This window comes from Mandrillus leucophaeus, unplaced genomic scaffold (genome assembly GCF_000951045.1).
Source record: "Mandrillus leucophaeus isolate KB7577 unplaced genomic scaffold, Mleu.le_1.0 Scaffold186, whole genome shotgun sequence".
Classification (NCBI taxonomy): domain Eukaryota; kingdom Metazoa; phylum Chordata; class Mammalia; order Primates; family Cercopithecidae; genus Mandrillus; species Mandrillus leucophaeus.
Window position 1 is genome coordinate 1,857,480 of NW_012101876.1, and position 22,220 is coordinate 1,879,699.

The 22,220-nt window shown below is 33.8% G+C and overlaps 1 protein-coding gene across 3 annotated transcripts in view; it reads left to right on the plus strand.

Annotated features, from left to right (window-relative positions):
- Window positions 1-22,220, plus strand: part of TBC1D5 (TBC1 domain family, member 5) — a 500,189-nt gene that overhangs the window by 244,936 nt on the left and 233,033 nt on the right. For all 3 annotated transcript variants that reach the window (XM_011977919.1, XM_011977920.1, XM_011977921.1), the window contains 4 exons: window positions 11,922-12,024; window positions 19,312-19,400; window positions 21,165-21,215; window positions 21,311-21,380. In XM_011977919.1, the coding sequence (XP_011833309.1) occupies window positions 11,922-12,024; window positions 19,312-19,400; window positions 21,165-21,215; window positions 21,311-21,380 (313 nt within the window). The remainder of the gene's footprint in view (window positions 1-11,921; window positions 12,025-19,311; window positions 19,401-21,164; window positions 21,216-21,310; window positions 21,381-22,220) is intronic.

Genomic DNA, 22,220 nt, shown 5'->3' on the forward strand with positions numbered 1-22,220 from the left:
TTGTGAGATTTTTAAAAACTTAAAAAATTTTTTTTCAGTATTTTAATGAAAATATAGGTCTATTTGCTACAGAACATATAGTTGCAGTGCTTTCATTAGCACCCTGGTGCTCCTTATCTTTGGAATTTAGGAGCAGCAGTACATAGGGGCAGCACAGTTATAGGGGTACCCTCTGAACTGCTGACCAATAGAATTTTTGCTTTTCAGATTTTCTTTGTTTTAAATGAGCCTAGAGTTTTAAGGACTATTTATAGTTGTAGATTTATATGATTATGAGAAGGTTAAAAAGTAAAGTTTGGTGAGCAGTAAAATAATATTCCCAGTGGGCATAGCCTGTTTGGTAGTGTAACACAGTCTTTTTAGAACATTTCAGCAGATTTAGAATTGAAGCAGCTTTGGTACTTCAGGGGTAATGCTTTGTATTTAATTTTTTTCTTAATTATTGAAAAACTTCAGAATAAAGTCTGTATTTCCATTTGTGGCACAGTGTCATCTGGCACTGAAAGTACATGTACAGTATATCTACCTACGTTTATATTTTTTCCTAATTTTTCACCATTATGGTAGGAACAGAAAGATGTTTTTGGAGGAGTGGAGGAGTGGGGTAAAGGGCTTGTTACGTGACTCAGGCACTGTAGAACTAGAAAGAACCTTAGATGAAAACCTCTACTTAGATGGTGACACATCCCATCTCCTGAACTGCAGCCACACCTGCCTTCTCCCAACCTTGTATCCTGTCGTCTCAAACCGCCCCCTCTTTTTGTTTTTGCTTAATCTTCCCAACTGTGTGGTGATTTCTTACTCCACCTTCCTTGTTAACCTCTTGGAGATTTTTCTGCTGTCCTCTTGGGCTGAGTCCTGCTTGTTGTCATCACAATAAATTACTACTTTCTTTTTTTTTCACTTTAAAAAATTCTCTATTCACCTCCTGTTTATGAACTATGAAAGCTATATGTCATTCTTTTCTTCATTGCAAAAAATAAATTAAAGAAAGCAGAACGTTGTTCAGGCTTTCCTTTTGCATTGCCTTTATATTCCTAGTCCCTGATTGTATCATCTTAATTTTCCTTAAAGGTTTCGTTGTTTGTAAGGCTTGTAAGTATATTTGTTCATTCAGCAAATACTACTTGAGAAATTACTGTGTGTCAGCCACTGTTTTAGAAGTTGAAGATTCAAATAAAGAAAAGACTACCTCTTCTGTTCTTTAATATATAATGCACCTTTTATTGTAATTATCTTCTTTCAAAATTATCTGTAAGATGTCTGTTTTTTTCTCCTAGATTTTCTTGAGTTCATATGTTTTGTATCTTCATATTCTCCAGTACTTGGCACCCATTGTAAGCATTTGTGTCATTAATAGTCATCTAGTAAAATCCGTTTATTTTGCAAAGGTGAAAAGTTGAAGCTCAGAAAAACTATGACAAGAATAAGCAAATATAACTTGTTAATGGCTGAAATGGAAATGGTACCTGGGACTTCTGTTTTTCCACTGCTCTATAATTTATGTTAATCTTGTTTGCCTAGATTTAATGCTTCATCAGGAAACATTTATTAAGTACCTTCAGTGTGCAAGCACTTAGTGAAGCAAAACGGGACAGAAACATAAATGAATCAGTATCTCAAATCTTATTCAAAAAGTGGTGGAGACTAAATAAGTAGATACTGTTTCTGCCCTCTGGGTTTATATATTGTAATGCAGTGTTTCTCAACCTTGGGAATATTAGCATTTTGGACCAATTCTTTGTTTTGAGAGGTTGTTTTGCACACTGTAGGATGTTTAGCAGATCCCTGATCTCTGCTTGCTAGAGCTGTGTGGCATGCTTTTAAAAATCTTTCTTTGTCAGATGGAGAGATTACAAAAATTTTCTCACATTCTGTAGGTTGCCTGTTCACTCTGTTGATAGTTTCTTTTGCTGTGTAGAAGCTCTTTTGTTTAATTAGATCCCATTTGTCAATTTTGGCTTTTGTTGCCATTGCTTTTGGTGTATTAGTCATGAAGTCTTTGTTCTTGCCTATGTCCAGACTGGTATTGCCTAGGTTTTCTTCTAGGGTTTTTATGGTTTTAGGTCTTATGTTTAAGTCTTTAACCCATCTTGAGTTAATTTTTGTGTAAGGTGTAAGGAAGGGGTCCAGTTTCAGTTTTCTGCATATAGCTAGCCAGTTTCCCCAACACCATTTATTAAATAGGGAGTCCTTTCCACCTTGCTTGCTTTTGTCATGTTTGTCAAAGATCAGATGGTTGTAGATGTGTGGTGTTATTTCTCAGGCCTCTGTTCGGTTCCATTGTTCTATATATCTGTTTTGGTACCAGTACCATGCTGTTTTGGTACCAGTACCATGCTGTTTTGGTTACTATAGCCTTGTAGTATAGTTTGAAGTTAGGTAGCATGATGCCTCCAGCTTTGTTATTTTTGCTTAGGATTGTCATGGCTATATGGGCTCTTTCTTGGTTCCATGTGAAATTTAAAATAGTTTTTTTAATTCTGTGAAGAAAGTCAATGATAGGTTGGTGGAAATAGCATTGAATCTATAAATCACTTTGGGCAGTATGGCCATTTTCATGATATTGATTCTATCCATGAGTATGGAATGTTTTTCCGTTTGTGTCCTCTCTTATTTCCTTGAGCCGTGGTTTATAGTTCTCCTTGAAAAAGTCCTTCACATCCCTTGTAAGTTGTACTCCCAGGTATTTGCAAAGAACTTAAACAAATTTACAAGAAAAAAATAACCCCATCAAAAACTAGGTGAAGGATATGAACAGACATTTCTCAAAGGAAGACATTTGTGTGGCCAACAAACATTTGAAAAAAAAAAAAAAAAAAACATCATCACTGGTCATTAGAGAAATGCAAATCAAAACCACAATGATATACCATCTCACACCAGTTAGAATGGCGAGCATTAAAAAGTTAGGAAACAACAGATGCTGAAGAGGATGTGGAGAAACAAGAATGCTTTTGGTGGGAGTGTGAATTAGTTTAACCATTGTGGAAGACAGTGTGGCGATTCCTCAAGGATCTAGAACCAGAAATACCATTTGACCCAGCAATCCCGTTAATGGGTACATACCCAAAGGATTATAAATCATTCTGCTATAAAGACACATGCACACGTATGTTTATTGCTGCACTGTTCACAATAGCAAAGACTTGGAACCAGCCCAAATGCCCATCAGTGATAGACTTGATAAAGAAAATGTGGCACATATATACCATGGGATACTAGGCAGCCATAAAAAAGGAAGAGTTCATGTCCTTTGCAGGGACGTATATGAAGCTGGAAACCATCATTCTCAGCAAACTAACACAGGACTAGAAAACCAAACACCACATGTTCTCACTCATAAGTGGGAGTTGAACAATGAGAACACATGGACACAGGGAAGGGAACATCACACACTGGGGTCTGTTGCAGGGTGGGAGCCTAGGGGAGATATCGCGTTAGGAGAAACCTAATGTAGATGACGGGCTGAAGGGTGCAGCAAGCCACCATGGCATGTATATACCTAATGTAACAAACCTCCTCATTCTATACATGTTTCCCAGAACTTGAAAGTATAATTTTTAAAAAAGGGTCACATGACACAGCAAGTGGATCACGGAGAAAGAAGGTGTTAGCATAAGACTGGACGCTATTTTATGCACCAGTATTATAACCAGTAAGTATCATTGATCACTTAGTAAATTCAATTTTATGCCATCACTGAAAAAATAAAAAAAAATAAAAATTCTAAGGACCTTTTGTTTGTCTGAAGGGTTCTTTGTGGCATCATCTTAGAGCTTTCTAAGATCTCAATAAAGGCTTTTACAGTCGCACCTTTGATTTCATCTTTAGTTCTTGCCTTTCTTTTTCCTAGATTTGATCTTTACCCAGAAGCAGTATGTTAATGTTGGTATCATTTGCTGACTTGAGAAGCTGGGAATGAGAAAAAGCTTTATTTTTAAACCAAGCAAGTTCTAGCACCTTTATGTTTACCAGTTACTCCTTTTGTTTTTTTCTCTTCTTACATTCTACTATAAGTAACACAAATAAACCAGACAGTACCTTCAGTACTCTGCCTGGATATCTCCTTAGCTAGATCACTTAGTTTATTAGATTCATTTTCTATGTTCCATATAACTAGAGGCTATCATATTGCCAGACTTTCTGTCACTGCAAAATAAGGAACCCCTTTCCTCCGTTTTTTTTCTGTAATGTTTTCTTCACTTTCATTTAAGCCCTCACTGGCAGCCTCTTTGCAGATTGTCTTTTGCTAATAGTCTTTTTCCCAGCCTTGATTTCTCACTCATGCTCTCCTGAAGGTCCTTCAGTCTTCTATCCAGTCCCATAGGCACTTCTACCACATATTTTAGGTTTCTGTTTTTTGGTTTTTTTGATACAGCACCCCTGTTTCAGATGTCAAAACCTCTATTATATTTTGCTACGTAATTAACCAAAATTAGTGGCTTAAAACCACAATCAATTATTATTTCATGGTTGCTGTGGATCAAGAGTTTGGGAGCAATGTAGCTGGGAGATTCTGGCTTAGGAGTGTTTCATGAGATTGCAGTCATGTGGTTACTGGAGCTGCAGACATTTGATGGCTTGACTATGGCTGGAGTATCCACTTTGGTTCCTCTCTGTGTGGATCTCTTTAAGGCGCTGCTTTAGGGTCCTCCTTCAGAAGATACTTTCCTCAGATCAAGAGATCCAAGAAAGAAAAAGAGCCATGTAGAAGCTATGTCGTTTTAATGCCATTACCTCAGAAGGGAAATGTAAAAATTAAAGAATTTGCAGTCATAGTTTTAAAAGCAGCACAATCCCAATGGAGTTTTCAAGGTCTTCCCCATGACCTTTTTCATTCTGTCCACTAGAAGGGGAAATGTGTACGGAGGCCTGCCTGTGGGGAAGTTAGGGGAGTGTCTTTCGTGTTCACACATAATTTCCCCTCTCATTCCATTGGCTAGCAGTCAGGTCACATGACCACAGCTAACTGAAAAGGAAGCTGGGAAATTAAATCCAGCTATGTGACTGCAAAGAAGAGAAAACAGGTTTGGTTGAATAGGGAGAATGGAAATTACCAACCAAAATAGGGAACTCAGGAAGAAAAACAATTGTGTCTTTCAGTATGTCTGTTTTTATTCCATATCAAATTGTTTCTTGTTGTGGTCTTGGCTTGATTGTTCAGGTTTTCTTTAGTAAAACAATAAACCACAGTAAGGTATTATAGTTATTTTGGTGGTTAATAGTATTCTAGGGAGTTTTCGTCAGCTCATTTAAAAATTTTGGATGAGTGCTTGTTTTGATTTTCTGTTTTTGAAATATGGGCATAACAACAGTTATTGTTCCTTCAAGTCCTTCTGTGCTTCTTTGTCCTATCGCATGATTATAAACCCTCACCAAGGGCTTTCCTTTTTCCCCTGGGGCATCTTATTGAATACTTGCATCTTCAGTATTTCATCTGGGCCCAATGCTTTGTCTATTTTAATACTTCTAATTACCTAATTATGTACTATAATGTGGTGACAAAACCCTTTATCATCTTACTCTTTTCTTAACCCTTTTCTTGCTTAGGAAAGATTCTTTTGTCTCTTTGTTGCCTGCATTACAGATAGCCCAGATACTTGCCTGCCTTCCCTTTATTGTCTGTATTATGACAGACCATTGCCCTGTTGAATGTCCTTCCAACTAACTTATCAGGCACCTGGGTTCCTGGTTATTGGGGCTCCAAAGTTGGTGTTTAATTGTTCTCCATCCCTTACTTTTCAGTTCAGTTCCACACACTGTAGTCATATGAGACCATATCCACATGGCAAATAGGATACTCTAGTTGTCATAAACTACTTTTGTTACAGAATTAGTAGCCATTCTATCATGTATAGATCTTTGTGTGATAAATGTCTGCAGTACATATCCATGAGCCAAATGTAATAGAAATCAGTAAGAATTAAAAAAATTATGTGAATCGTATTTCAGGATAGCTAAAAATTGATGAAGGAATTTTTTTTCATTTTATCTATGTCTTAATCAAGGAAGAAAAAATTTGATAGAATTATAATTTTACCATTTTATGACTTTTAATGAATTACCAGATTTAGGCAGTGATCATTAACAGTTGGTAGAATCACCGAAAGTGGGATACATTAATGTTAGGTGCCTCCTGATGGAAGTACACAACACCAACTTATCACTGCATTGAAATCACCTCAAGCTTAAAACAACAGAATTTATTTTGTTGTTGAATCTACAACTTGAGCAGGGCTCAGTAGGATGGTGTATCTCTATTCCACATGATGTTGGCTGCGGTAGCTTGAAGTCCAGGGTCTGGCATCATCTGAAGGTTTGCTCACTCACCCATCTGGTTGTTGAAGCTGGTTCTCAGGTGAGACCTCCTCTCGAGCTGTGGTGGGAACACCTGAGATGGCCTTTTCATATGACTGCTTGGCTTCCTCACAGCATGGTGGCCTGGTTCTGAGAATGTATCCAGAGAGAGCCAGACAGAAGCTGTGTTCCAGCACCACTTTTGACACATTTATTTTGTGAGAAAACTGGTCACTAAGGCCAGCACATACTCAAAGGGAAGAGAGTCGGACTCTTTCATCTTTCTATGGGAGGAGTATCAAAGAATTTGCAAACATGTTCTCAAATTATATCATCTATAGGTGAGACAGAAGAATCTTGTCGAAAACTTGAACCTGAATCTGATAAAGTCTCTAGGTCTAAGTGCCAGTTTGTAGGAAATACAGGGGAAAGGGGAATTGTTAAATAAGACAATGGAGGCACAATACATAAAATTCCGAATGTGGGAAGCTTCTACAGGATAAAATATCTGGTTTCTTTAACAAATACATTGCAAGATAAAAAAGAGAAGAAGGACAAGCCTGTAGATTAAAGGAATCTTAAGAGATATATCAACAAATTGCAGTGTACTAACAGATATTTCTTGGCTCTTAAAAAAGTATTAAGAATTTTTGGACAGTCACAGAAATTTGAACATTTAGTGGATATTTGATTGATTATTATTTTTATTATTAGTAATGTTACAATGGCACTATGGGATTTTTTTTTGCTTTTTTTGTTTGTTTGTTTGTTTGTTTTGTTCTTTGAGACAGGGTCTTGTTCTCTTGCCTAGGCTAAAGTGCAGTGGTGCAAACATGGCCCACTGCAGCCTCTAACTTCTGAGGCTCAAGTGATCCTCCCACCTCAGCCTCCCAAGTAGCTGGGACTACAGGTGTGTGCCAACATACCCAGCTAATTTATTTTTACTTTTTTTTTTTTTTTTAAGGCAGGGTCTCACTGTGTTGCCCAGGCTGTTCTCAAACTCCTGGGCTCAAGTGATCCTCCCGCCTTGGCCTTTCAAAGTGCTGGGATTATAGGTGTAAGCCCCTTCACCTGGCCTATGGTTATGTTTTTAAAGTGTGCTTGTCTTTTAGAAATACACATTGCAGTATTTATAGATATAATGATGTCTGGGATTAGCTTCAAAATAATGCAATATTGGGGAGGAATATATGTAAAACAAATGATAAGTCATGAAACTAGCTAATGGGTAGATTGGGGTTCAGTTTACTGTTGTCTTTTCTTTATAAATGTTTGAATTTTCCGTAATGAAAGATTTTTAAAACTTATAATGAAACCTATGTTGCCTACCAATTTTGGTTTATTTCAAGGTAGAAAACAAACTTACACACCCAATGTTTGTGATGGCTCTTACTATTACTGTGTACTGTGTAAAATTTGTTTAAATACAGTTTCTTTACACATCTGAGAGAGAAACTTAAATACTGATCAGTTGAGTCTAAACTGAAATACGACTTTTACCCTAAAGTAAAGATTTAAGACTATTTTAGTCTAAATTCCATTATGGACTACTTAATCTTTGCTGTTCATCTCTATTTTTAGAGTTTTACCCTCACCTGTTTTACATCTCAATTTTTATTTTATGGACAAATGTAGAAAGAAAGACTTTCTGTTAATAATAAAATTTGTTTCCAGTTCCTACTTAGTGTGAGTTTTTTTTTTTCCTTTCTGTTTTATTTTCCTACCAGATATTTTGGTTTGAATAAATTATGAACCTCTACAGTTTTAATTCTAAATTTCTCTCTTATTTCCATGAAACTGTAGAGTCATTGTTGATTTTTCAAAACCTGAATGATTGTTGCATCTAGTGTTGTTAGTATTCTGTGCTTTTAATTATGTTTCAAAAACAGATTTGCCTTTCCAATGATAACTTGGGTTACAATGATGTTCAAATTACGTTACCTAGCCTGAATCCACACCATCTAGCATGAGGTAAATAAAACCTAGAAGTTTAATGAGTGGTAGGGAAGCTATTTTGAAACTTACAACATATCATCAAAAACAGAGTATTACTATTCCTAGATACACTGTCACTGTACTTTTCTCTCATATTTCTTATACCTATAAATGTAACATCTTCTAGATTGAATCCTGATACTGTGACCATCAAGTATTTTTTTGTAGGAAATATGTTATTATCTAGGTATATTCATCAACCTTCAGAGCTAGGTTCTTATGTGTAACTCTAAAGTCATGGAGTTTTACCTAAATGCATTTCTCAGATTAATTTATAACCGATTAGGGAAGCAATTGGAAAGTGCTGCTGTTCTGTTAACTATCCAGATACATTGGCAGAGGTATTATTCCTCTGTGCTTCTGTTTACTTGCCTGTTAATCTCTGAGTTGGACTGGATAATTTCCAAAGACTCAGCACAAAACTCTGATTTTCAGTTCTTTTTCCAACTTTTGAAATAGTTTTGAAAACTTTACTTCTTTTTCAGAACTTTTCTGTATCTTTCTACCTTACTTATTTGATGCAATGGATTCTTCATCATTTAATGAACAAATTATAGTTTTCTAACAAAGAGAGTGCCAAGAAACTTCACAAATTAGCACTTCAGCATTGTAGAGCAGAATCATAGTTGGTGTGCTGTTGCATAGATATGCTATGTCTGCATAATACACATTTTCAATTGATTTGATGTTTCCTAAAAGTAGGCAATTTAAATTACTACTTGCAATTGAATTCTTGTAGATCTGTAGTTTTTAATCTTGAACGTGGTTAGTATGCATTTAAATGAAACCAGGTATTGGTATATAGTGTGTTAAAAGAAAAACTTCAGCCGAATTAAATTTAATGAAGTTTAATTGAGCAATGAACGATTTGTGAATCGGGCAGCCTTCCGAGTCAGAGTAGGCTCAGAGACGCCAGCACAGTCACATGGTGGAAGATTTATAGACAGAAAAAGGAAAGTGACATACAGATAACAGAAGTGAGGTACAGAAACAGCTGGATTGGTCACAGGTTGGTGTTTGCCTTATTTGAACATGGGTTGAGCAGTTGGCTACATTTGATTGGCCAAAACTCGATGATTGGCAGACATGTAGGCTACGGTCTGTTTACAGCTCCACTTGTTTACAGTTCACAATATACAGAGAAACTTTTAGGCTGAACTTAAAATATGTAAGGAGGCAGCTTCAGGCTAAAGTTGACTTAACAAGTATACTTTACATTTTTAGTTTTTAGGTATTAAATTATGGATTTAATTTATGGATACTCTTTGCAAAGTTAATGTAGCAGTTTTTAGTACTTTCATCATAATCAATTTTAGATTGTAACGGCTACACAGAATTTGGTTGTGCCAGTGTGCGTAGAAAATTTCCAAAGAATAGGTGAGGGAAGGGGACATGCAAAGTTATTAAGTCAGGTGATCCAGATTTTTGGGAATGAAGCCTACTCAAAGATAGAGTTAAATTTATGTTATATAATGAGAAGGAGAGAAAATTTCACCTCTCAAAAGGATTATTCTGTTCTTAACTTAATGGCTAAGTTTCCCAAGAAATTTCTCTATACCAAGTTGTTTTATTAACTACTTATCTTTTATCCTGATTACTTTAATTTGGGATATTTGATTTTTAAAGGCTCTAGTAACTTTCTTTTGTTCCAAAATGTCATTTTAAAAGTTTTTGTGTTTCTTTCCTACTTCAGTGCATTTGACATTATTCTGCAGTTTCTTTGGCCTCTCTGACATATGCTTACTCTTCAGGTTAATTTTTCTCTTCTTTAGAAGTTAATTATGCCACCCCTATTTGAACTGTGATGCCTGGATAGGGAGATCATCACATTAAGCTTTATGCAAATATGTGAAGCAAGCTTGCTCAGATCCTTAGGTTGTTTACTGGCCCCCCAAAAAGAGGCTTCCTTGCTGCCACAGAAAAGGCAAAACAAAACAAAACAAACAAACAACAAAAACAAAAACCAAACGAAACCTGTGTGGGCAGTTGCAGAACGGAGTTGTAAGCAAAAGTCAAATGAACAGATGAAGGTAAAATGGGCCTTAATGTATTTAAAAAATTAGGACCAGAAAAAAAGATGCTTCACAGATCTCTAGCATAATTCACCGAAAACCTAGCTTGGACTAGAAAGTTATAACTGTCCAAGGCACCAACAAAGTAGCAGAGTGAAGCATAAAATAGCGGAGGTCTCCAGAAATGGGAGGCAGTAAACCATTATAATATGATGTAAAACAGCCACTATTGCTCTTAAAAGACTCATTAAGGAATATTTTTCTGTTTCAGTAATGCTGTATGCCTTCATGCTCTAGGTCATCTTCCTCTCTACTCTCTCACGTTTTCTCTCAATTTTTAGTTCCAAAGCCACCTGATTTGCAATCTCATTATCTAAAGTATCATTACTCAAATACTATTATAATAATGGCTTCCATTCCTGAATATCTACTACTTGTCAGGCACTGTTCTTGGTGCTCTCATATGATTGCATCTTGATCACAAGATCAGTATTGTTATCCCTTCTTAATAGATGAGGCATTTAAGCAATCATTCACTCAGGGTTTCATAACTAGAAATTATGCAACATGAATTTGAACACAGCCTTTTCTACTTGGGTTTAGGACTTTTAAATTTCACTTTACTATAATGTACTCTTATGTCCTTCCTATGCTACTCTTTCAGGTTTATTCCTCCATAGAGTTAAATTAAAATACTGTTTTCTTTATCACTTCTTTATTCACAAATATAGATTTACTGTGCTGTGTTTCCGTAGTTGGAAATTCAGCATTCAAAGTTCTTTCCAGCCTTGCTCCACCTTTTCTTCTATCCCACTGTCCTGCTCCCAGCAGGCAGTATTTCATGGAATTGTCTTTTCCTTCTGATTAATAATTACCATGTTATGCTGCACTCTTGAAATACCCATTGCCTCCTGTGCCTTCATATCTTTCTTTCTGTTTTGATTACCTTTTCCACTGATGATCCATGTTCCTCCTCTCCTAAAAATTATCATTCAAACTCTGTGATTAAACCCAGTTGACTACTACTACTAGATGACATTCCCTCAGCCCTTATACATTGATTGTGTATTGTGTTGCTGTGGGTTTTCTCTGGGTTCTTGCAGTTGTGGTGTTTTACTGCATTATAAAGAAATATTTAGAAGTCTATATTTTAATCAGATGAAAAGCTGATAGCTTGGTTATATGTAATAACTGAAGTGTCAATATTTTACATCAAGAAAAAAGAATGACAATCTTTTTTTGAAAAAAATTAGTACTTTTACAAAATCACATTCTTATCCTAAAAACCAATGGGCTAAAACAAAGCAAATCCCCATCCGCAGATAGGTACAATATAATTCAAAAACTATCATATTCACACATGTATGAAGTATATGAAGCATGTGTAAAATTTTGAAATGTGAATATATTGAAGGATGTCATTTACCTCTGGGATATAATTATTTCCCCTTGCCTCACCCCTTTTTCATTCCCCACCAAAGGCATAAGTTGCATGGCAAACACAGGCTTGTTCTAAAATCTGAAGCTGCCCTTGTCACGTCTTCGAGATTAGAATTTGAGAATGATTCTTGAAACTGTGTTAGTCAGTTTCAATTTTGTATTTTCCTTTTCCAGGTTTCCTGAAATGCAGTTTTTCCAACAAGAAAATGTGAGAAAAATTCTTACAGATGTTCTTTTCTGTTATGCCAGAGAAAACGAGCAGTTGCTTTATAAACAGGTAATGAAAATATCTTACAGGTGGCATCCATTGACTCAAAATTTTCTATACAGCTTGACAAATGATAGAGCAATAATGTAGCCTTTATTGTATCCAAAGTTGTATCATAATGCTAAAGCAATCAGAGAGCTGCTTGTCAGCTGCATGGTGAGAAAGGTAAGCTCATTGAAGCACATATGCTTCTTCCTCATTATAAGACATTCCACCAAATTGTCTCCTTTAAGGTGTTCAGTCTTTTCTTTCAACTTTTGGGAGTTTGTTTATAAACAGCATCCTTGAAGGCAATCTACTAATAAAATTTCAGAGTTATATGTACAAATATTATTTTTCAGTATAGCATTTATAAATATATGACATGTCATGTAAAAAATAATCATGTATCCTATTACCCTTTAAAACTTATCAGTAATAGAACTTCAGAATGTTTCTTTAAATTTTTTGAAATGTGTATTTAGTTCCTTTGTTACCCTGTTATTTGACTCATTACTAAAGCAAAGAAGATTATTGGGTTGTTTTATTTTATTGAAATGTAAGTTATTTAATATATACAGATGTATTTACATTTTTTATTTAAGTTTATAGTGTTCTAATAAAAATACAGTTGGATATTTTTATGTATTTCTCCAAATGCAAATGAAGTGAGAATTCAAGCTAAATTCTTAAAATCTCTAATAATCAAAAGTTATAATGTATATCTAATTCAGGACCACTGAACTTAAATTTAATATAATAGAAAACACGGTAAAAGCAATGTATTTAATTTGAAATAAACTAGATTTAAGGATGGTAAAACATGTCAGACTACAAATATACTAAATCATACATTTTTAATTATTGTATATACATAGAATATCCAAGGGAACTAATTTTATCTTATTTTTAACAGTAGTAATATTTTTCTGTATTAATTACCTGCTGACAATAGCTTACTAGAATTGGAAATGAAAAATAAATTGCATTTATAAGGGCAACCAAAAGCTATAACATGTCTAGAAAAAAATTAACAGTAAAGATACAAAAAATATATGAAGAAAACTATAGGCCAGGTGCAGTGGCTTACACCTATAATCCCAGCACTTTGTAAGACTGAGGCAGGGTTATTGGCTGAGCCCAGGAGTTTGCGACCAGGCTGGGCAACATGTCGAAACCCCGTCTTTACAAAAAAACCCCACAAAATTAGCTGGTCATGGTGGTGCACACGTATAGTCTCAGCTACTTGGGAGACTGAGGTGGGAGGATCCCTTGAGACCAGGAGTTTCAGGCTGCAGTGAGCTGTGATTGATTCACTGCACTCTAGCCTGGGCGAAAGAGTGAGATCCTGTCTCAAAAAATAAATAAATAAATAAATAAATAAATAAATAAATAAGTTATTCAAGGATGTAAAGTAAGAATCAAATAAATAGAAAAATAGCATGTTTTTGGATGAGAAGACTTTAAATAAAAATACTGCTGCTTTATGTTTAAATGAATTATCATTCCAGTGATAACCTGAGTAAGATAACGTGTTTTTTTTAAAAACTGGATACAGTTGTTTTCAATTTAGTGCCTAAAAACGTTACACTTATTTTAACAGAGATAATACAATTTAGGGATTAAAAGCACTGAGTGTAGACTCAAATTCCTTTGTTTGAATCTCAGCTCTCTCATTTACTAACTTCACAATCTTAGACAATTTACTTAACTTTTTTAATCTTTAGTTTTGTATCTGTCAGATGAGGGTAATAATAGTAATTACTTTATAGAGTTAACATTTGGTGCCAAGCAAAGGTTCATGTTGGTAGTTGTGGTTGTTTTTATTATCATCATCATTATAATAATTATTAAATGTATTGGAATTACCATAGAATTTGTGGGAAAGGGAGAATGGCAAATGTAGATATTAAAACTTCTATAAAGGTTCTGTGATCAAACTAATGTGACAGTATTATGTGGATTGATCATTGTTCAGTGAAACAGTTTAGAAACAGGTTCAGTTTATATGGGATCTGAATATAGTAAAATAGAGAAAAGGATATTGTCTTGCTATATTTGGCTTTCCATCTGGAAAAACCATTAAATTATACATTTATTGGAGAATAAATTCCAGATGGTGTAAAAACATAAATATAAAAACTAAAAGTGTATAAAAATACTAGAAGAAGATTTGGGATAAATTTTTTTGTAATCTCAGACTAGGAAAGGGACTCGCAAGCAAGGTAGGCTCATCTACAAGTCAGATAAAAAGTCAAAAGACTAAAAACAAACCGAAAAGAAGACTGGGGGAAGAAAAATCTGTTAGTGTAGAATTCTTTTGGAAGCAAATAGCAGAAGACCCCATTTAAAATGACTTTAAACTGTAAGGAGATTGTTAACACACTTCACATGAAGTGTGGGAGTAAATGGTTCTGCTGCATTAGTTCATTAGCTTAAAATCTCTATCAAAAATTCCAGGATTTTGTTTTTCTGCTCTCTTTTCATTATATTGGCTTTTGTTGTGAACCTTATCTCTTTGTTATTTCCTCTTTTCCTTTAAATACTTGAAAATACCCCACAGTAAAAGACTTGATGATAGTGAATCAAATCAGGATAAAATTATTCCAAATTACTCGTCTGTTTTCCAATTTTTTTAGAGAAAGAAAAAATAGATTAAGGAGTCTTATAATAATGGAAACGAGTTCTATGGACAAGGAATAAAAACATAATAACTGTACACTCCATCTACCATTTGTGATGTATGTGGCCCACTGCGTTTGTATGGAAGACTACACAGTCATATGGAAGATATGTTCTTGATCCATTAAGACAAAAATCTATCAGTTACTGAATAAGAAAGTATTATTAGCTTACTCCTGGGTGTCATTTTAAAATATTTAATTACTCTTTGTATGTGTTTAAAATCCTATAGATTTTTTACAGAAAAATAATACCTTGCTGTAGAAGGACTGAATATTTAGCCAGATCAAATTTAAGAAAAGAACCTTAAGTTTCATCACAAGCTGTTAAAGCTATTATTTTGTACTAGGTGACACCCCGTTTAACATCGACCATATTGTTAATAGTTATGGGATTTTATTGAATTAATGAGACTGTTATCATGTAGTAGAATGTCTTGCTGAGTTAATTGAAATTGCCGAGATTATATAAATGGTATTAATGAACTTTGACTGCCTGATGCCTTAGCTTTAATAAAGACTGCTTGGTGGGCTAAATGAACACAGGCAGATAAAAGAACAGGTTCAATTTTGTGAACCTACAGGCTGTTGATGATGAAAACTTTGTTACCTTTATTTTCAACTGGCATGAGTTTGGAGTGCAGTGACTACTAACAATCCAGCAGGGATAAAAGCTTTTAAGCAGGCAGAAATGCTGACAATATAGGTGGAAGCAAAATACACATTTTGGGAACCAGAAGCATACTGTCAATACATTATTTTTTATTATGCTTTGTCAAATTTAAAGCATATTGAATTCATGATTATTATTTCTGGTATTTCTCTTTTCTTTTAAAGATGTCTATGTAATTGCCATTTGTAATTGTTAAACAGGTTTTACTAGTCTTGAATTGATATAAATGTCTTTTAAGTATTTGAAAAAAAAAATCCCTACTTTAGATGAAAGTCAAAACTGAACTTGTGAAATAGTTTTTAATGGTATTCAAAAGACTCTTAACTTCCATTCTGCCAAGAACACCTTTATTTATTGATTTGAAATATGATTTAATACTATTCATTTTTTCATATTGTAGTTCAGCTTTTTTCACTATGTGGATATATTAAGTGGTAGATATTGCATTCATTCAGTCAATAGGTAGTGATTACTTTCTTTGTGCTGGGCCTGTGGTAGGATCTGGATGTGTATACACACACACACACACACACACACACACGAAATCACAGTTGTACAGTGTCCATTCTTACCTACAGTACTGTACAGTACAGTAGTTCACGCTTTCCTGCAGTTTCACTTTCTGTGGTTTCAGTTACCTGCAGCCAGCCATCATCCAAAAACAGTTGAGTACAGTATAATAAAATATTTTGAGAGAGAGAGAGACCACAATCACATGATATTGTTACACTATATTGTTACAGTTGTTCTATTTTTATTAATTGTTGTTAATCTTAGTGTGCCTAATTTATAATCTTTAATAAATCATAATTTTAATACCTTTGTCATACACGTGTTTATATAAAAACAGCATGGTATATGTAGTTTTCAGTACTATTTACAGTTTTAGGCATCTACTGTAAGGTCTTAGAATATATCTCCTGCACATAATGGAGGACTACTGTATAGTCATTTCTGTGCTTATTTTATTATTTTGTTCCTTTCTCTCTAGACTACAAGCTCCCTCAATGTTAGGAACTTGCCCACTTCATTCACTTTTGTGTCCACAGCAAATACAGGCATTTAATAGTTTTTGCAATAAGTGAATGATGAATTATGTTTGAACAAATGGAGAATCTAGACAGAGTGGTGTCACAGAAACTAGAGGGAAGAGAATATTTGAAGTTGGGAAGATTCATTTAGACAAGAAGTCTTTCTTATTAAACTAGCCATAACTTGTTTTAAAATCTATTTTGGGGGAAAAGCACTCTTTATTTCAAAAAGGTATCCCACTGACAGCAAAGAAAGAAAACCTCATGATAAACCTAGCAAGCACTACACAGTTCTGCAGCTTTTTGGATTAGAAAATCTGATGTTCTTAAAAATACTCTCCTCAAGTTAATTTCAATGCAATGCCAATAAAAATTTTAATGTTTCGTTTACCATTTTGTTTAACCTAAATGGTAATGACACAACCTGTAATAAAAAAGAATCATCAAGATAAGTTTGAAAAAAGAAAAGGAGTAGAAAATAGGAAATATTCTAATATTTTAAAGGTTGAATCTTTATAATGGTACAATTATTGTTAATAATATACAAACCAATGTACTAGAGTAAAATCCTGGAAAAAATGTAAGCTAAATATTTATTTTTTACTAAATATGGCATTTCAGAACTCTGGGGAGAAGATGAGTTATTCAACTTATCGAGTAGATTGAATTTATTGAAGGTGAAATGATTAATCAGTAAATTGGTATAATTCTTTTTTAGAAAAACATACTTATTTTTATGGCAAAAACTAAACTTATATCAGTTGAGCGAAGAATTAACTGGGGGGAAAAAAAAAGGCAACTGTATTCTTCCCTAATCTCAACATGAGGAAGGTCTTATAGACATGAAGGCAAAATAGAAACCATGAAGAATTATTTATTGTATTGACCAAAGTGTATAATGTCAGTATAATATATCATAGAAATCAAAAGTAAGACTAATGATAAGCATGGTAAAATGTTTGTAACAACAATTAGAAAGGGTTAATATCTTTAATTGGTATAGAACTATTAGACATCACCAAGGAAAGGAAACACTTCATCAGGAGAAAAAGGGCAATTTATTAAGTAAAAACGTTCAATAAAATTTTGGGGTTCAATCTTGCTAGCATTTAAATAAACTATAACAATTTAACTGTGAAAGTTGACAAAATTTTTAAAAACACTCTGAATATAGGTGAGGATGTGTAAGAGAGTGATTTTTATATTCTTCACTGAGAGAATTCTTTCTGGAGACAGCTTAATGGTATACATCCTACCAGATGTTAACACATATTTTTACCCCTTTACCCTGAAATTCTACTTCCAAGGACTTTAATTCTGGAGAAATCATGAGAAATAGGCAAAAAAAAGATCTCAAGGATATCTACTGAAGTTTTAAATTTATTTCTTAAGTTTTGTTTTTTGGCTGGCCTCCCTCTCTCCCTTTATCATTTTTTTTATTTTTGTTTTTGCTTTTCCATACTTTTCTATTGATATAATACTTATTATTTTAATGATTAAAATTACAGCACTTTCTTTTTGGAGTAACTTGAGACCATTCCAAGAGAATAAACCCCTCATGATTTTTAAAGCAGAGTTAGTAATGCTCAATGTCATTTTTCTAGGTGTCTAACATGTTATCTGAAAGATTTTTTTCAAGGTTTGTTTAATAAGGAGTTGGTTACCTATAAAGATTGAAATGATACGTGGTAATTCGTCCTAAATCACAAGTAAATTGTCAATGCATCATAAATTGTTTTGTAAAAATATAACTAAATATTTTTAATTCAAAGTAGTGATAACTTATATATGAAGTCTGAAAAAGTTAACTTGCATATTATCTTTATGATAACAATTGGCTTTCTAAGAATAGTATGCTACTACTAGACTGTGCAGAGGACTATGTGACTCCGTTCATCCAATATACGAAGCCATCTCTAATTCTACTAGCAAAAGATTTATCTCCTTTCTGCTTTCATATTTCCTCTAAAAGTAGTATTTTGTCTTGTCTTTTTATAAAAGAGCATCCCTAGTTACTAAGCAAAAGGAAAGTAGTAATTTGCTCGCTTTAAGAGACAGGAAAAATAATAATCTATTTTAACTTGCTGAAATGTTTTTTGATGCTTAAGGGGGAAAGAAATCTCAATTAGCAAAGGTAGTCATAATGTGGAATACCGTATGTCACCAGAATAATGGATCAGTAATAGATTTTTATAGTACCCTTTTAAGGACAGCTTAGTAACTAATATTATGCCTTTTTGTTTCTATACCTATTTTTGGTGAAAACCAATATAAGGAGGAAAATCGTATTGGTGAGATCATTAAATAAATTGAAATTAACCTTATAGTTGAAGTAGACAGGAAAAAATTATGGTAGTTTTCTGATTAAACATGTTAAATCCTATTTTAACAAGTTTATTTTCTGTCATACCTTCTTAAGGTTGTTTTTTTTATTATCCAACATTTCTAGCTGGCTGACTTTAGTGCTTCCTAAATCTACAGACATCCTAATTTTGAGCCATTATATAATGAAAACATTGGATATAATTTCCTTAGGTCTACAGTTCTTAGTTGCCCTTCTTACTGCAGATCTTAACACTGTAGCTCATGATTATAATTTGCATAAATGAAATTCATATTTATGAGTACAGATCTTGAAGCAACTGACAGGTGCAAGGTTATCTACCATGCCAATTTATTGTTTGTCATGTCATTTAAAAGAGAACTGCTCTCCATGTTTTAAAGAAGAATACCTGCGGTGGTTGAATTAGAATCAAATTCTAAAAGTAGATAAAAATCTTATCTTGTAGCTTTCCATATTTATGTGTTTCTATATTATACAGAAATTTTGCTAGTGGGAATTGGTTTGAAGAAGTATTTAACTGAGTTTATACTGTCCACTAATGGACCCTGAGTATCCATCTCTTTCATTTGTCTGGCTCTTTCATTTCAGGGTATGCACGAGCTGTTAGCACCTATAGTCTTTGTCCTTCACTGTGACCACCAAGCTTTTCTACATGCCAGTGAGTCTGCACAGCCCAGGCAAGTTGTTGTTGTTTTAAATATGAGCTCCATCTGTTTTTTAGTCCCCACTGTAACCTTTGTTTTTGAAACCTCAAAATCTTTTAAATGGAAGGTACTTACAAGTTGTATAAGTTGTAAACATTTGATTGTGTTTCTTGTGGTTAATTGTTAATTCTACTTAATAGTTGTTAGGACAGTTTAGCTGTAGGGCAAATTTGGAATCATAAATGTCTTTGGAAATCTTGATTCTCAATCTAAAGGAAGACATGTAACTAATGGATCAAGAATGGAACATTTTTGTTGTAATCACAGAAGTTCTAATAATTGATATCCATATATATCATCCTCTAATGATCCCTTTTTCACTCCAAGCTGAATAAGACTTTATATATGAGATTATCTCTCCTCATCAGGTTTGACTTAGCTTAATAAGTAAGGGAGCAGAGCCACAAAGAACCTCCCTCTGTAAATAAGCAAAATTGCTTCTCAAATTTTTTAGATATATTCATTTATTCTTTCCTGCATATAACTTTTGTAATTGGATTCAACTTAGGCTAAGTGTTAGAATTCAATTTTCTAACTTAAGATACCCTAACTTTGGGGCCTTCCGAAAATAATTTTGGAAATGGAGGGGTCTAGGACTGTCAGCTTGTGTCCAGGAGGATTCATCAGGTCAGCCCATCTATATGCAGTAAATGGAAAACTCACAGATAACATTTCACATATCTGATTATAAGATCTTTATTAATCAAGTATAGCCATACATTTTGCTGAGCATATATTCAGGCTTTTGTTAAATTAACTTTTGTCTACTAGTTTATAGATTAGTATTTTCAAGTTTCCTTGAAGCTTTGCTAATTTTACTGAGTTTTTATTTTTATCTTGACAAGAGTATAACCATATCTAACTTGCTTTCACTTCAGTTATTCTAAAATGTAATCATGAAGTTAGCATTAGGATCCTGTTTTAATGCCTTTTTTTTTGAGACAGAGTCTCGCTCTGTAGCTGTGCTGGAGTGCAGCAGCGCTATCTCAGCTCACTGTAATCTCCGCCTCCCAGGTCCAAGCGATTCTCCTGCCTCAGACTCCTGAGTAGCTGGGACTACAGGCAGGCACCACCTCGCCCAGCTAGTTTTTGTATTTTTAGTAGAGATAGGGTTTCACCATCTTGGCCAGGATGGTCTTGATATCTTGACCTCATGATCCACCTGCCTCAGCGTCCCAAAGCATTGGGATTACAGGTGTGAGCCACCGTGCCTCACCTGCCAGTTTTTTTTTTTAACATGTGAATGTATTCTTCAGACAGCAACTCTTTAAAAAATGTGCATGTAGAATATAATTTACAAGAAAAGATAGGTGATTGAAAATAGCTTTTAAATGTGTTAGACATGCTTCTTCAGCTGATTCAATCTGTTAAAAAATAAAATAAATGCTTAAGAGGTGTTGTCACTGATAAATTGATGTTAAAACGAAAATAAATCCAGTTAAAGAAAATAAATCAATGTTTTGATATTGCATATTTGACCAGTAACTATATTGTCACATTCTATATTTATTTGAATAATTAGTTCATTGTGGCATAGACAAGGCAGCTGATTTGTTTTTGATCTTTATAGAAAGAAAGCATATCATTTATTAATGGCGTTGCTCTTTTCATTAAAAAAAGACTAATTTTTTTCATTTACACATTATGTGAAAGTTGTCTTACATAGAATAAGGCAAACTCTGCATCTTTAATTATTCAAAAATTACACATTTTGATTGCTTGTATTGCTTTTTTAAGTGAGGAAATGAAAACTCTCTTGAACCCTGAGTATCTGGAACATGATGCCTAGTAAGTACAAAAACTTTCTTTGTTTTATTTTTTTATACCGTGATTATTTTAATGAAAGTTAAACCTAGCATTGTGTTATTTTGTTTTATTTTTAGTGCAGTATTCTCACAACTTATGGAAACTGCTGAACCTTGGTTTTCAACTTTTGAGCATGATGGTCAGAAGGTAAATCTTATAGTACAGATCTTTTCAGTGTATGCGATGGAGCAAATGCTGTAAATAAATAACAACATGTAACCAAAGAATAGTATATAGCCCTTATTATTGCTATAACCAAAATGAAATTACCTGTGGAATAAGATTGAGCCTGGGGATTTAAGTATATTTCTAATCATATTGGCAGATACACAAAGGCAATGTGAAAATTTCATATAAATACATTTTGATATGTGTGTATATGAATCAAGCAGCATAATAAGTGCTTAGTTACAAAATTATTATAATCTTTCTCTTGCTACCCTAGTGAGTTGGTATACACATTATTACTGAAGTGCATAGGTAAAACCTATATCAAATAGGTTGTTTTGCTTTTACCACTGCATTGCTATTGAATTCATACATTTAGCATCAATATTCCTTACTCTTACTCTTATTCTTATTTTTAACTATATTTTTAATTTTTCTATAATTCACATAGCACAATATGTACCTATTAAACTCTTAATGGTTTTTAGTATATTTACAGGATTGGGCAAACATCGCTGCTATCTAATTCCAAAATTTTCTTAATCACCTAAAAAAATCCTGCATGTCCATTAACAGTCACTCTCCATTTCCCTATTCCTACATGCCTTGACATCATTAATATACTTTCTGTCTCTATGGACTTGTTGATTCTGGATATTTCATATAAGTGGAATCATATACTGCCATTTGTGATTGACTCCTTTCACTTAGCATAATGTTTTCAGTGTTCATTCATATTGTGGCATGTACCAGTATTTCTTTTTATGCCTGAATAATATTGCATTATATAGATATACCATATTTTGTTTATCCATACAT